The sequence below is a fragment of the Scleropages formosus genome, chromosome 21 (assembly GCF_900964775.1).
Source record: "Scleropages formosus chromosome 21, fSclFor1.1, whole genome shotgun sequence".
Taxonomy (NCBI): Eukaryota; Metazoa; Chordata; class Actinopteri; order Osteoglossiformes; family Osteoglossidae; genus Scleropages; species Scleropages formosus.
This window is the reverse complement of record NC_041826.1, coordinates 23,808,621-23,824,423: the sequence shown is the minus strand read 5'-3', so window position 1 is coordinate 23,824,423 and position 15,803 is coordinate 23,808,621. Positions and strand designations below refer to the sequence as shown.

Genomic DNA, 15,803 nt, shown 5'->3' with positions numbered 1-15,803 from the left:
CGCTGTCGGGCTCCGCAATGGAGCAAGGAGCAGTTCAGCACCACGCGTTCGCTGGACAGCGCCCCTCGATGGCCACTCATTTACTGTACTGAACGTCCAAGGCCACTTTGAACAGCGGGGCTCGACGAGCACTTTGAAGATACCACGAAAGCGAGAGGTGATATCGGATCAAACCGGGCCGGAGCTCTCGTCGAAAGCACAGAGAACGACCGTGAGGTACGAGGCTTGGTACACGCCGTGTGAAGGCTGAATTGTCTCAAGAAGAGCGCACTACATGGGAGAGCTGAAAGAACATTTACACTTATTCATTTAGCAGACGCTATTGTCCAAAGCGACATACATCTCAGCAAAAGTACAAAAGAAGAGGAACAACGAGCGGCCGATGGAGGGACTCCAGCACAGGGACCATGAAAACACCTTCTTTCAACCCAAAGGTCACCAGCGGAGGACACAACTCCCTGATGTGTCCAACAAGACCAAGTGACCTACAGGTTTGGACACTGAGCCACGTTTATATCAGCACCTTTGTACACAGCAGAGTATGAAGATCATAGAGAATATTGGTGGTCTTCGTAGCTCGGGTTGATGGTTGAGGTGCTCGGTTGTTTGCCGAGCTTGGCATTTAGGTTGCAAACGTGACATCATCAGTGCGCTAGTTGTGTGATTTGTGTTGGATGCTTCCTCTTTTCTATGTTGTTTGATGGGTGGGATTGCCTGAAGCTCGGACATGATTGGTTGGTTTCGCATGACCTTGAGCATGAGCGGTTCTTCTGATTTCTGATTGGTCAGTTGCCGGTTTCAAGCCAGAACTGGTTCAATAGTGGTTAGGCCCTCGTTGGTCCTTGCATCGTATTTTCTCATAGATGGGGTCCAGATCAATATGTTTGTTTATGGAATTGACTGAAGAGTACCAGGCCTCAAGGAACTCCCTCGATCAGCCTGGGTTAAGATTTCTGCATTGTCCATATTGAATGTATGTCCTTCTTGATCCTGGTGTACGGATATTATGGACAATGGGTCATGCCTCCTGGTGGCCAGCTTGTGTTCATGGAGCCGAGTTGATAATTTTCTTCCGGTATGGCCGACGTAGTATTTGTTGCAGTTGATTTTGTAGATCACCTTCATTCTATCTTCGTTCCTGAGTTGTTCCTTTGGTTTTGAAATGATGCTTCGCAGAGCGGCTGTTGGCTTGTGCGCTACTGTAATTCCATGTGGCCGGAGTAATCTGGCTGCCAATTCTGATATATTTCTTATATACGGGAGAGCTACTCTTTCGTTAGGCTGTTCGTTGGAGCTTGTTTGCTTATCTTGATGATGTAAGCATCTTCTGAAAGTTTCGTGGATAGCCGTTGCAAGTGAATAGCTTGAAGAGGTAATTTTCTTCTTTGGTTCTGAGGGCGTGGGTGCTGCAGTGTGTTTTTGCTATTCAAAATAGGGTACAATGCAAGGACCAACGAGGGCCTAACTGGTATCGAGCCGGCTCCGGTTTGAAACCGGCAACTGACCAATCAGAAGAATCGCTCATACTCAAGGTCACGTGAAACCAGCCAATCACGTCCAAGCTTCAGGCAATCCCACCCATCAAATTACATATAAAGGAGGAAGCATCCAACACAAATCACACAACTTGCACACTGATAATGTCACCCTGACTGGCGATGAAACGTTGGCAACCTTAATGCCAAGCTCGGCGAACAAACGAAGAACACAGCAGAGTATTTTCTGTGAAGGAATTCAAGGTAAGTACTTTGATGAAGTGTAAAAGTGTGGTATTCAAAGCTGGGATCCTTCTTATTGAGGGCAACAGCGTTGGGACTTTTTCACGTTATTCCTGCTTCTTTGGAGGGACAATAATGAGATACTATGAAGCTCCAAGTTCTTTTATTTGTGCAAAGGTCTGACCCACTTGTTACCCATGAGAGAGCTGCTTGCTTCTTTTCTGCTCCAATGTGCCCCGGTTTTCTCCAGCTCTGCTCTAAACACTCCATGACACACACCTGCACTTCTTAAGTTTCTTTACAGTTTCTATACTGACACACAACAGTCGCAATCATGATGAGACGTGGAAGCGGGTGGACTCGTGCACAGTTTAATTTCAGTGACGTGAGTCTTCTGCTGCTGGTAGCCTTTACTCTCAAAGGTCGCAGGTTTGAGTTCCACCTCCAGCTGTAGTACCCTGAGCAAAGTACTTACCTTACTTACCTTTTCCAGTGAAATTACCCAGCTGTACAAAAAAGTAAATTATTGTAAGTCGCTTTAGAGAGAAGCATCAGCAACATGAGTAAATATGAAGACTGCAGGGCGAAGAGACGGAGGGACTTCAGACTGAGTGGGTGCAGGTTCTGGAGAACGATGAGGCACAAAAACCGCAAGGTACAACAGCTCGTAGGGGTGGTGGCTGCGGAACTGGGGAAGAAGAAAGGTGAGGGAGCAGGTAATCTGGATGTAGACACACACACACACATACACGGACAGTGATTAGGGAAGAGCACAGTCCAGAACCTTTCCCACACCACTTTCTGTCTTTTAAAGACCCATCGATTGGATGATGGAGTAAACGACTGGCAGAGTGAAGAGATTTGCGCTGGAATTCTCTCGACTGTTCAAGTCAAGGGCTTCTGGTGGTCAGTCAGAGTGCTGCTCATGGAGGGCAGGAAAAGATCTCGGAGTGACATCACATTGTCAAAACATCATCATTCAGGTGGCAAAGTTGTCCGCTAGCGTCACTCGTTCGCTGGTGGAAAGTTACGAGGAAGGGCGATTCGCTCTAATTTGTTGACTTTGTTGGGCTTTTCACAGAGTGGCACTTGGTGACGCACACACAGCGGTACACTGAAAAGTTACAAAAAAGGAGTAACTAAAGGGGGTAAAGTGTAACAAAGTAAAGATGCACAATCAATTTGAACGGTAGTTTTATTCACTGTACTCATTCATATTTGATGGCTGATTGTAGGTTATAGTACACAGTTTGCTCATTTATACTTAAATTACTGCCTAGAGCAAATCTTGTTGGAATATAATTAGAGTTTTGGGAGTTTCATTCTGGAGCCCCGGGACAGTTATGTTTGTGAATTTACATGCTATTATTTATTCAGTTAGTAAAGTGCATGTCTGCAAAGCAGCCACTCTTGGCTGCACTTTAGCAGCTGTTCAGTCATAGCGCTGCTGTAAAAATACACCGTCCTGCTCTTCAAGAACCAAACAGTTTTGCCAGTGATTATTTCAGTTGTGGGTTTACTTACAGTATAACCCTTATTTGAAAAAATGCACATACTTTGAAAAGATTCACCACAGAGCATTGGGCTACTTACAGCAATCTTACTCCTATTGACAAAGAAGGTTTTTAGGTTTTTTTTGTCATTTCTCCTCTGACAAAAGGCCCTAATATTTCAAGGTCAACCCCCACATGCAAAGGCCTAAAAGGGAGCACTTGTCCTTTTTAAACTACAGCTCCTCGAGCCCTTAAAACATTTCTCCCTTTTCACGTTACCGTGAACAAGGGACCCAGAGTGTGCGCTGATGCTCTCAGTGTTCAGTGACAATGATGTGGACCAAGAAAGAGCCAAAACTCTTCCGGAAACATGTGAAGATCATTTTGACAAGAACAATAAGATGGGAGGGTAAAAATGCAGGTCGGGTTCTTCCAAACTGAACCGGTGTCTTCCTCATCAGCTGCTGTTCTCACCAAGTACTTTAATAAATCCTGTTGGGCCAATTCAGCTTCAGTTTTTGTGATATTGTTGATTACTGGATTATGACCACAATTCTGATAAAAAGGGCCAGTTGTGTGTAATAAATAAAGGCAGAAAAGCTCTCGGTGCTCATGTGGCTCGAACAGGTCTGGTGCTGTCCGTGGTTCTGAACCATTGACCGTAGCTTTTTACGGAACAATTTCCATGACGTCATAAAAAGGAGGGAAATGTCTTTTTTTTTTTTTTTTCCCCCCAACAGAAAATGCCAGAGGAGTGAATACAGTGTTTCACTGGGAAAAGCAAACAGCTCAATCCCCACTTCACATAATAAGAACAGCTGATACAGAAATCTGCTCCTGCACGAGTTGCGTTTGACTTGTCGAAGCGTTCGCGCATATCTCCTCTGCTCGTTTCTCTGCAGGGGCTTCCTATAGCTGCCCGGATCAAATTCGAGACCCTGGTTACTGTCTACAAATGCATCAACAGAACTGCTCCCAGGTATCTACAGGACTCGATCATCCGCTACACCCCACCAGACCCCTTCGCTCTTCTACTTCTGCTCGCTTGGTGGTCCCACAGACGAAAGGTAAAGCACGGAGGTTCTCGGTTCTGGCTCCGTTGCGGTAGAACGACCTCCCCCTCTCACTCAGAACTGCTGAATCTCTGTCCACGTTTAAAAAGGGTCTTAAAACTCACCTCTTCCAGACTCACTTTGCCCATCATCTCTTCAGTTCACCTAAGGTGTAAATGTTGATGCACCATAACTTTAAGATCATGCCTGGATAAACTGTTATACAGCTACTCCTGTACTGTAACATAAATGTTTATATGTAACAGAGGGGCGTGGTGGCACAGTGGGTTTGGCCAGGTCCTGTTCTCTGGTGGGTCTGGGGTTCAAGACCTGCTTGGGGTGCCTTGCGATGGACGGGCGTCCACCCCCCCTTGGGACAAGCAGTTTCAGACGATGCGTGTTTATATGTATCTTTAACAAAAATTGATCAGGCATCATCAATATTTGGATAAAGTTTTATGCAGCTACTCGTGTGTGATGAACATTGGAAAGTAACTAACTTACTCTGCACTGTAGACCCACCTGATGGCCAAGACTTGACTGATGGTGGTTTAGTTGATTTATTGAAACTAAACTGACAACCTCCAGCAACGTAAGACCTGGTGTTTAAAAAAGAAAAAAAAAAAAAGGAAACAAATATTTAACATTTAATTTCCATTCCGTTCAGGGAATATCAATAATGTCAGAACACACTGACTGTCTGACACAGCTGAGCCGCATAACACCATCTTAGCATCTATTTCCATGGACAAAACAAGTACAATTTACATAAAATAACGAAGGAAATATTTACAACAATATATTACATGTACAAACCCACTTGTGCCTCTTCGGAGGGTTGCGAATCCTTATATTAAATAAATTCTCCAGTTCTTGTAGCGCGCAGCTAACCACAGGCTGGGCTAAGTTATATCTACGCGCCACCCGCATTAAACTAATTGGGCAAATCTAAGCGCAAAGGCTCTTGGGAAAACGCGACCGTGTCAAAATAAAAGTCCCTTATTACAACCATCTGCTATTGTAGTAATATGACAAAATAAAAGTACAAATACCAAAGGAAAACAAATTTAACAAAGGTGTTCATAAAGGGGGGAGGCGGTGGCGCAGCGGGTTGGACCGGGTCCTGCTCTCCGGTGGGTCTGGGGTTCGAGTCCCGCTTGGGGTGCCTTGCGATGGACTGGCGTCCTGTCCTGGGTGTGTCCCCTCCGGCCTTACGCCCTGTGTTGCCGGGTAGGCTCCGGTTCCCTTGCGACCCCGTATGGGACAAGTGGTTCTGAAAGTGTGTGTGTATTCGTTTAGCAGATGCCTTTCTCCAAAGAGACAAACATCTCATAGAAAATACAATGTGTTCATTACATGAGCAGGAAGAGACACTTAAGAATCACACGTCTGTATCTAAGTGCTGTAAAAGGCCCCAGCTGATGTTTAAAACTTGTCTTCTTTTGTGAAGACACACAACCGCTTGTCCCATACAGGGTCACAGGAGCCTAACACAGGGCATAAGGGGAGGGGACGCCAGTCCATCACAAGGCACCCCAAGCGGGACTTGAACCTCAGACCCACCGGAGAGCAGGACCCGGTCCAACCCGCTGCGCCTCTCTCTCTCTCTCTCTCGCTCTCCCCCCCCCCCCGGGAATGGCCAGCAGGGGACGGAATAACCAACCCAGTTTATTGAAATGTGATATTTTTAACAAAAATAATGGAGTTTCTAAAAATCCGGTCTTCAGCCTACAGGTCAGTGTCGTCCTACATGAACAGGAACGCAGAAACCCCGGGGCAGCATAAGGAAAGTACTTTAAAGTGATCAGCTATGATCTCCCAATAATAATAATCGGTACCTCCTTCGCAGGGGTGAGATTTTTCAATACAGAAATAATTACGTTACAGAAGCAATTAAGAGGCGAGGGACAATAAAATGCAGCCTACAGGGGTCTCAGACAGACACTCCTGGTGCTTTTCATGCACCACACTCCTCTTTTACAGCATAGATTTTTTTTTTTTTTTTGTGTGTGCTTTCCTCATAAGACAGGATGCCACAAGTGTCCTGCGCTGCACTCCGGGTTAAACGCTCACTGCTCCGAGTGGCACCTTTGCCCCCGAAATCTGCGAATTTCAATCTCCCGGTGCCACGTGCCCAAGTCGACACGGCGCCGCGGTGTCGCCGTGTCATTCATTAACACTCGTCTGTTTTTCATTCTCCTGGGGGTGCGGTGGCGCAGTGGGTTGGACCCCGGTCCTGCTCTCCGGTGGGTCTGGGGTTCGAGTCCCGCTTGGGATGCCTTGCGGCGGACTGGCGTCCCGTCCTGGGTGTGTCCCTTTCCCCCTCCGGCCTTACGCCCTGTGTTACCGGGTTAGGCTCCGGCTCCCCGTGACCCCATATGGGACAAGCGGTTCTGGAAATGTGTGTGTGTGTGTTTTTCATTCTTTCCGTGGAGCAGCAGCAGCCCGGTTCCCGATGGAGCTCCGACATCCTCGGACACAAGCGCCGCCAGCAGAGCGCAGCACCGAGCGACGGCTCAATCGCTCTCCCGCGATGGTCCCGGGGCCCCCGGGAAGGCAGCGCCACATATTCATTCATTAATGTCTATTAATAACACGAGTGATGGATAGTAACGGAACAGCAGGAAGGCGGGATTATCGTACAATGTAGGAAGAAAGGCCGAAGAAAACCTTCAGGAGCGAATAAAGAGAAGAGGACGATGACTGGATGTAAAGCGAGCATTAAAAACTGTCCTGATGGTTAAAAACGGGACCCTCCTGAGGACGGACATAATTCCACGGACGTGTATAATAAGGAAGCTGAAAGCAGGGACGACGCACCGTCCACATGCTTCCGGGACAGGATGGGCTCTTTCTCTGTTCCTTCCTTTCTTTCTTTACATTGTCTACATAATATAATTGTTTATTTTTACTACTGCGGGAACATAACTGTTACGTAGAGCAACATAACAATTGTTTAAACCATAATACACGGAACACAGTTGAAGGCAGAAATCTGTTCTAAAGGCCGACTGTCCAGTCCAGGTTCACGGTGACCCCCCTGGGGTGTGAGGCAGGGTAAACCGTGGATTGGACCACAGTGCATGGCAGGGCAATGTCTCTCTCTCTCTCTCTCTCTCTCTCACACACACACACACTCTCTCTCTCCTTCTCTCTCCACCCGCTGCTTTCCTTCGCACCACCGTTGTTTTCCTTCTGCTCGTTTTGTGCCGACTAAAAAAACATTGTCGATTAAAAATGCACAACAGCCAGGACAGAAAGGTAATTATTTCTAACTTGTTCTTTGTACGCAATGTACTCGGAAACCGTTAATTTGATAATCTGATCTCGTTAATCTGTGCGCGTTTGTGTCGGCTGAAGGAGGGAGAGTTTACCCCGTTTTACCCTGTTGTACCCTGTTCCGTGGTACGGACGGTGGGGCTGCCGCCTCGTGCTTCTCTCCCCGTGTCCAGCGTGACCAACATGACGAAGGGGTCTGAGGACCTTCTCTGTGTAATAGAACAACCACGCCGATCATGTGCGTTTAACAAAAATGCGAGTTGCTACGATCGAGTCGAATCAAAGCGACCCGCAGCGACCGCAATCTGTAAATGTGAACCGCAACCAAAAATGGATTCAGTGCTTTTAAAAGCAACCAGTAAAAATGTCACTATCCACTCAGCTACAACAGTAGGTGCGTAGCGGTTAGAGCTGCTACCTTTGGACCTGAAGGTTGCTGGTTTGAACCCCATCTAGAGCTGTAGTACCCCTGAGTAAGGTGCTTACCTTCAGGTGCTCCTGTAAAACGACCAAACTCCCACCGAGACGCTCTCCCGGGGGTAAGTAGTGACGGGCTGTGGCGTTTTGGCCGATTCCTGGAAGCGCTCTTACACCGGTGTGTGTCACCAGGGCCCCACCGGGACCCTTGCTCTCACCGTGTGCGCGGCGGCCGTGGGAGGTACGCTGCAGTACGGCTACAACATCGCCATCATCGATGCCCCCACCGCTGTAAGGCTGCTCCCTGGGGGTGGTGGTGGGGGAGGGACTCAGAAGGCAGCGCTCAGTGTGTGTGTGTGTGTCTGTCCCCGCAGCACATCTGCACCTTCATTAACGACACCTGGCGGGAGCGCCGGGGGACTCGGCTTGAGGCGTACCAGGTGACGCTCATATGGTCCTTCGTCGTGTCCGTCTTCTCTCTGGGGGGGCTGCTGGGCTCCTTGCTGGCAGGGCCCCTGGCCGTCCGATTCGGCAGGTAACCGTCGCCCAGGTTCGAGTCTCGGCCGTAGCAGCTAGAGCCCGACCTCGACCGGTTTCCGGGTCCGTGCGTCCCGCCCCCAACGATCGGCTGGGGGAAACGGACATTTGGGTGACCGCAGGGAAGTAGTGATGCTGTGCTCTGGTTTCCGACGCAGGAAGAGGTCCCTGCTGCTCAACAACGTGTTCCTGGGCCTCAGTTCTGTGCTTTCGGTGAGCAGCCGAACAGCCCGGTCCTTTGAGATGATCATCCTGGCCCGTCTGCTGGTGGGAATCAATGCGGGTACGTGTGCTTCACATCTCTCTCTCTCTCTCTCTCTCTCTCTCTCAAACCAGGCTTTTTCCACCCGTGGAAACTGTTTTCATGCTGTTTATAAATTTTATTTCTATAAAAAGAAAAAGGACCAACTATACAAAGGAATTATTGATAACATTACATTTTGAGAATTCACAACTCATTTTTATTTATAACGATAGCTGACAGTGGAATATATTTTGAAAATATTTTCTGACTTGCTGTTTGTTAGCGAGCTAATAGATATGAAGTGTATGTATAAATACAGCGAGAAGAAAAAAAATCTCATTTTTCCAGAGGCTCCTTAAAATACATACGAACTGGACAGTTTACAGCACAACGAAAAGGGACATTCTGTAACGGTCCTTTGGGAACGACGTCAAACACACACCGGCGTACTCCATAAACGTAGTAAGGATTTGCAGTGATTTATCGTGTTTGATGCCATCGCAGGGGTCAGCATGAACGTACAGCCCATGTATTTCGGAGAGAGCGCCCCCAAGCACCTGCGCGGCGCCGCCGCCCTGTCCTCGGCCGTCTTCACCGCCTTCGGGGTGCTGCTGGGCCAGGTGGTGGGTCTCAGGTACGGCTCGGGACGGAAACGTCTCCCCCCCGGAGCAGCCGACAGCCACCGAGTGCACTGGACCGGACACCTTTCCGTTGGACGCCTGTTGAGACTTGATGTCTCTTCCCGTGTCTAAGAGGACTCTCCGCACAGAGCCCATGTCAGCGCTGTGCCGTTTCGGCTCTGTTCCCTTTAGCAGGAGACTCACCTAAAAAAGTTGAGCTATTCCATCTATTCACTCAGGTCATTTTTACTGTAGTATTTCAGGCAAGGGAGGCGCGGCGGCGCAGCGGGTTTGGCCCGGTCCCGCTCTCCGGTGGGTCTGGGGTTCGAGTCCTGCTTGGGGTGCCTTGCGACGGACTGGCGTCCCATCCTGGGTGCGTCCCCTCTCCCGTCCAGCCTTACGCCCTGGGTTGCTGGGTTAGGCTCCAGCTCCCCCCGACCCCACTTGGGATGGGGGTTTTCGGACTGCGTGTGTGTTTCAGATAAGCACTTTGCTCTAGTGCCTCAAGCAGGAGGTGGGCTTAAAACCCGGGGCCTTCTTCCTATTATTACTACTACAATACAGGCTTTCATGTTCCAACAAAGTGAGCTGTGACTGTCTGACCTGAAAAGGTGCGACCTGTAAGTGAATATACAATATAATGTGGTGCAGGATGGTGAAGTGCAATGTAATATGTTTCCAGTAAGTGTTGGTGAGGTGGGGGGGCGGGGCGATGCCTCTCTCTGCACAGGGAGCTCCTGGGTGGCGAGTCCTGGTGGCCGTACCTTCTGGCCAGCGGCGTCGTCCCCGGAGTCATACAGCTGCTCACGCTGCCCTGGTTCCCAGAGAGCCCCTGCTACCTGCTCATCGACAGGGGGGACAAGGAGGCCTGCGTCAAGGGTGCGTCCGCGTGAACGTCCAGCCGCCGCCCCTGCCACTCTCGCCGCCGGGCTCTTCGGTCCGCTTTCGGCCGAGAACCGCAGTAACGCCGCCCGGCTTTGCTCTCGACACATTCCTGCTTTTACCACATCCTGCGGGCTGGGATTAAGTGATTAAATCCCCCGTGTGCAACCGGGCAGCTCTACGGCAGCTGTGGGGCCGCGACGATCTTGGCGCCGACATGGAGCAAATCCTGCAGGAACAGGGCCGCGGCGGGGGAGCCAGGGCCAAGAGGCCATGGGAGCTGTTCGGGGAGCGCAGCGTTCGCTGGCAGCTGCTCTCCGTCATGGCCGTCAGCAGCGCCATGCAGCTTTGCGGGAACGATGCGGTAAGCGAAGTATCCCGCGGTAAACGGCAGGGTGGTCCACCTTCCGAGGGGAAGGGCGTTTGGAATCCGGATCAAACGACAAGCAAACCGAACACGTGCACCAGGACCTTAGAGCTGGTTACATAAGCGGTCAGATGGGGCGGCGGGGTCAGTACAACATGATTGGAATGGCGTTAACGGAAAATGTTCGAGTGCAGAGTCTCCTGCATAAGTTACTAAACACGTCTCACAAGGATTTACTCGGCGACTCGGAAAACCTCCTCGAGCTCCACAAATGTTCAGCTCACTTTCACTTGACTTTGCCCTTGACCTCTCACTCACTCTCACTCACTCACTCCTTCTGTATCGCTCTCTTCTCGGCACAAAGATATATTTTTACGCGTCCTCCGTGTTCCGGGAAGCTGGGATCTCCTCGGATCGGGTTCAATACGCCACCATTGGCACCGGCGCCTGTGAATTCACTGCCACGGTCCTGTGCGTGAGTACAAGGGACTCGTGCCACTATGGACCTCGCCTGAAAAAATCATGTCCATCGGTCCCACACTCTTAGTAAATCAGTAATTTAAAGTTAAAAATGCTGTTTGTGATGAACCTCTTCAAAGGCTGGTTGCAGTAAAAGCAAGAGAAGGTGTGATTTAGGCCGTTTTCACACAGAACACACTGCACGGGTTCATCGTTTAGTCATCAGTAAAGCGAAACTCTTCTCTTTCCTCAGAACCTCTTGATTGAGCACCTCGGCAGGAGACTCTTACTCATCGGTGGGTATGTTCTCATGGCTTGCTGGGCGCTGGTCTTCATGGTGGCTCTCTCATACCGGGTATGAAAATGTCACCACTTTTTCGTTATTCATTTTACCGAGTCCTACGTTACCTCTTCAGATGGGGGGGGGGGGGAAATCCTGGCTTTAAACAAGGTGAAGAACAGAACCACAGAGTGTAAAACAAGGCATTAGAAGGAAAAAAAAACCTGCATTTTCCATTACCACCATCCTACTACTAAGAGCAATAATAATAATGGCGGCACAGCGATTAACACTGGTGCCTCACAGTGACTGAGTTGACCCTTAGAGCATGAGTTCAAAGCCAACTGAGTGTTTCGTTTAATATTCCATCATTCTTGAAACTCATAGGCATCTGCGGAAGAAGGAAATGTAAACCACTTCTGCACACTCCCTTTACCCCGAAAAGCACATGTGTGGTTACCAGGAGTCGAACTTCACGTTGAGAAAGTAGAAAAGAAGATGTTTTGGCAGTTACCAGGTGACAAGTGAAGCAACGGGACTTTAGAAGATGGCAGAAGGTCAGAAGACTGATAATAGAGCTCATGTGAAGGAAGCTCCTTCTAAAGCCTCGGAACCAGAACAGAGAATGTGTGTCCATAAGGGGGGGTACAGCAAGGAGGCAGAGTGGAGGGTATATCAAGGTCAGTAGGGAGAGCAACATGCTGGAGATAGTGAGAAGCCAACCTGTAGGGACCCATAGGTTAGGATCAGTATCTTCGATTGTGTCCTGGCCAGACAGGAAGCCCGTAGAGCAGAGAGGCCAGAGCAGAGGACGGGTTTGTCTGCACCGAGGACATTCATACCCTGGACAAGCAGGAACATTTTGAATGAGGCGAAGCTGTAGGAAGATGGGTGTAGCAATAGTGAAGCCTGGAGAGAACAAGGTCTGGAAAGAGGAGGGAGGTGCAGTCAGTGAGGACTGAGGACGGCCACAGCTGGTGGCTCACGTAGAGGAGGAAGCAGCAGGAGTTCTGGGCGAGTACACAGATGTGGTAACAGTCGAGTCATTTGCCCAGTGTTAAACTGACCACCTTGAGCAAACCTCTGGGTCGTAACCCAACATATTTCTGTAAATGGTAACGTACAGCGTGCGGCTCATGCGAAGTCTGCACTTGCTGTCATTTGGTATTAGTTGCCATGTTTTGTAGAAATCACAATTCCACACATTTCCAAAAATGCCTGTGACCCCTCCCCCCCGCACTCTTAGATTTGCATCCATGGGCTGTTCGTGTCCCAGTAGATTTCGCTAAGAATTTGCAGAAATTTCCAACCTCTTTCCATCACGTTCCATCAGACTGTGGACATGAGCTTGTAAGACAGTCCATATTTCGCTGCATTCTTCTACCTGGACAACATGTCTTGTGCCACACAACCACAAAGCACAAATGTAATCATCACTTCAGCTTCTTTACTGTAACTTTACTCAAAATGCATCGCCTTTGTTAACCACCAAAAGTCTCAATTTCTTTTTAAAAAAAGTCAAGTCTGTTTTGCACAATTGGGACACGATGTGTTACAGCATAAAAGGACAGAAGAGTTAGAAAGAATTCTAGGCTTGAAAAACAATTCACCCAAGGGCTAAAAATTCAACGTTGGGCACCTCAAAGTTTAAACCTTTTCATTTTTTTTTTTCCTTTTTCTAACAATAGAAAATTATCACGGTGTCCATCGAACAGAGTGAACACAGACGACACCAAGTACTAGACACTAAAATGATTCTAATTACCATCAGGAGACAGTGGATGGGATGCCATACCTGTGCATGACTTGCATCTTTGCCTATATACTCAGCTTTGGACTAGGACCAGGTAATACTGCCGAAATCCAAACGCGTGCTTGCAAATTGTAAATGGGACACGTTTACACTTTGGTTGCTTATTTGGGACACACTGCTATGGAGACTACACTAACGGACCCTACAAAAGTCACTGTATTTACCACTAAATTGAAGCCATTGCCTGTCGTATCTTTTTGAGCACTTTCAACGCTTCATATATGTCGACGTTGTTGAAGAGTACGTGTGTCTATGCGTCCGTCTCATTCCTCGCCAGCGGGAGTGACGGGGGTTTTACCCACCGAGATCTTCAACCAGACGGCGCGTCCTGCCGCCTACACGATAGCGGGCTCCTTGATGTGGATCAACTTCTTCCTGGTGGGAATGGTCTTCCCCTTCTTGGTGGTGAGCTGCTTTTTACCAAAAATCTGCAGCAGCAGAAGCAAAGGGCGTGCGTGTGTGTCCGTGCTTGTGCGTTCGTGGCCTCCCACGGCATCCTACAGGTAACTCAGACTCTCGCAGCTATTTAAACATTCTGCTCTCTTTTCTCGGCTTCGGCGGTCAGAAAGAACAAATACACCCAACCGTCATACACAGGGATCCCATTCAGGGAAAAACTAACAGAACAGCTTATGAAAATAAATATACTTTTTGTTTTTTTTTTTTTTTTTTTTAAAACACCTTATGCAGCCTTATGACTTAATGCAATGCTGTTCTGGTCAATTCCATGCTGGGCTGGAGAAGAAGTTCCTCATCTTATTTCAGCCAGTGGCAGGTTTTTCATTCAATCGTAGTGCACCATAGTTATCGCTCACGCCTTTCAGGTTACCCTCTACACTGGTTTGACGAAACAGCTCGGTGACTGAAGTGGTCACCAAAAAGCGGGAAACAAGGATGACTCATAAAAATGATCCAGTTCTCTATGCATTACTCCAAATAAGCGCATAATGTCAAAGATGCAAATGTAAAGAAGGAAAGCGAGTCGGTGGGCAGCTGGTCTAAAGATGTCTCCATGGCAACCAAGTGGAAAAACAAAGGTTTACGACTTTGACGTGTGCGTCGACGATACTGCCGTTTGGGCCGCACGCACCTGTAGGAGCTTCGCGAACGTGCCGTTGCTGCGACGGTCGCAGTTCGCGTGTGAAGATTTCACCAAGCGCTTGCATTCTGTTTCTGCAGAGCGAGTTGGGAGAATTGTGCTTCATCCCCTTCTGCGCCGTCTGCCTGCTCTGCTCCCTTTACGTCGGCTTTGCGCTCCCCGAGACCAAAGGGAAAACCCTTTCCGAAATCACGCACGATTTCGACAGGCTCAACTTCGGGGCCGAAGGGAGACGGAGTCCTGCGGCAGCACGGGCCCGCTACCGGCCCGGCATCATCCTCCAGTCAACGGCGCTGTAGACCCCGCGCAATACGCTCCTTCGACAGGACGAGGCACAGGCAGCTCCGTTCTTCATCGCTTCCATGTCCTTCCCGAGTCACAAGAGGAAACTCGAGAGCTTCATAATGAACGCTGCAGCACGTCCCCGAATGCCAAATTATCACGTTCCCCTTGAAAAGAGCATCTAGGACATGTGTTTACTTCCCTTGGTGATCCTGAATTAGTACATCAACATCTCCATCGGTTTCTGTTCATTAGTTTCAAATTTACTTCAACTCCAAAGACTTCCATTCCCAGGTGGAATCTTACTGCACTAAATATTTTGCCCCCATGCCTTTAAAAAAGGGTGAAAATGAAAAGTAGCAGAGGTGACTGCATGAACACAACCCCATTCGTGCTCATGCACACATGCGCACACACAGGTACAGTACATTGCAAGTTGAAATATTCCCCACATCCCCCAGTCTATATGCAATAACCGTCCTCATGCACAGTGAAAACGACATTAATGGTCAATTTTACTGGAAATGAGGGTTCTTCAATTTGTATGGAAAACACGTAGATGCAATGTACCACTTCGATCTAATCCATCTCTCGTTCCCTAAAATGTGAATAAACCAAAACAATGGCACACGTAGGTGTAGTCACACTTAATTTTCTTGAACCTACTTGACATGTTTGTATTTAATTTGGAAATACAACTACTAATATTTCCTGATTAAGACAAAATTATATCCTCCTGTCCAGTACATGGCCACAGTGGTCTGAATGGGTGAAAGTTTGTGGCAGGTCAATGATGCTCGCTCTCTCTCTCTCTCACACACGGGGCAGTGTAAAGTCATCGGTTCACCTGAACGAAACCAAACAAAATTATAGGTGTATTAAATCGACAAAATGAGAAGGCTTTAGGAAAAGGAGCACATAAGCGTGCTATGCATAAGCCATTTTGAACATCTGGGTATTAAACCTGGATTTAAAGGTGTCCAGAGTAGTTTTGATACTCTGGACTAGGATTTGAATGTGTGTCTCTGATTTTTAAAAGACAGGAACTTTGCGGGTTGGCTAAAACAATGGCTGAGTCATTTGCGACCCAGGGACATTGTACTTTTACACATTTAAATTCTTACAATAATCCTCTTTACCTGCTCATTGTTAAGAATGACTTATTGTCCTTATGTGAGGGAAGACTGCATTTGTTCGGCGAAGGTTGTTTGGGAGGGGCTGTATTGTGACACTCGACAGTTACTGAATGGACACTGAGAAA

The 15,803-nt window shown here is 48.4% G+C and overlaps 1 protein-coding gene across 1 annotated transcript; it reads left to right on the top strand.

The window, feature by feature from the left end:
* Positions 1-7,725: 7,725 nt before the first annotated feature.
* On the top strand, positions 7,726-15,162 carry slc2a11a (solute carrier family 2 member 11a). The gene is made up of 12 exons (XM_018728673.2): positions 7,726-7,755; positions 8,152-8,250; positions 8,334-8,494; positions 8,655-8,779; positions 9,245-9,374; positions 10,091-10,239; positions 10,419-10,606; positions 10,974-11,084; positions 11,322-11,423; positions 13,120-13,195; positions 13,439-13,566; positions 14,341-15,162. The coding sequence occupies exons 1-12, from the start codon at positions 7,726-7,728 to the stop codon at positions 14,557-14,559; spliced, it is 1,518 nt and encodes a 505-aa protein (XP_018584189.1). The 3' UTR covers positions 14,560-15,162.
* Positions 15,163-15,803: the final 641 nt, after the last annotated feature.

What these genes read in the sequence shown, in the direction of transcription:
- slc2a11a (XM_018728673.2), top strand. Translation starts at nt 7,726, where the DNA reads ATGACGAAGGGGTCTGAGGACCTTCTCTGT. An exon ending in GCTGGTGGGAATCAATGCGG is followed by an intron (nt 8,780 to 9,244) that starts GTACGTGTGCTT and finishes ATGCCATCGCAG; the next exon opens with GGGTCAGCATGAACGTACAG. An exon ending in TGGTGGCTCTCTCATACCGG is followed by an intron (nt 11,424 to 13,119) that starts GTATGAAAATGT and finishes AATTACCATCAG; the next exon opens with GAGACAGTGGATGGGATGCC.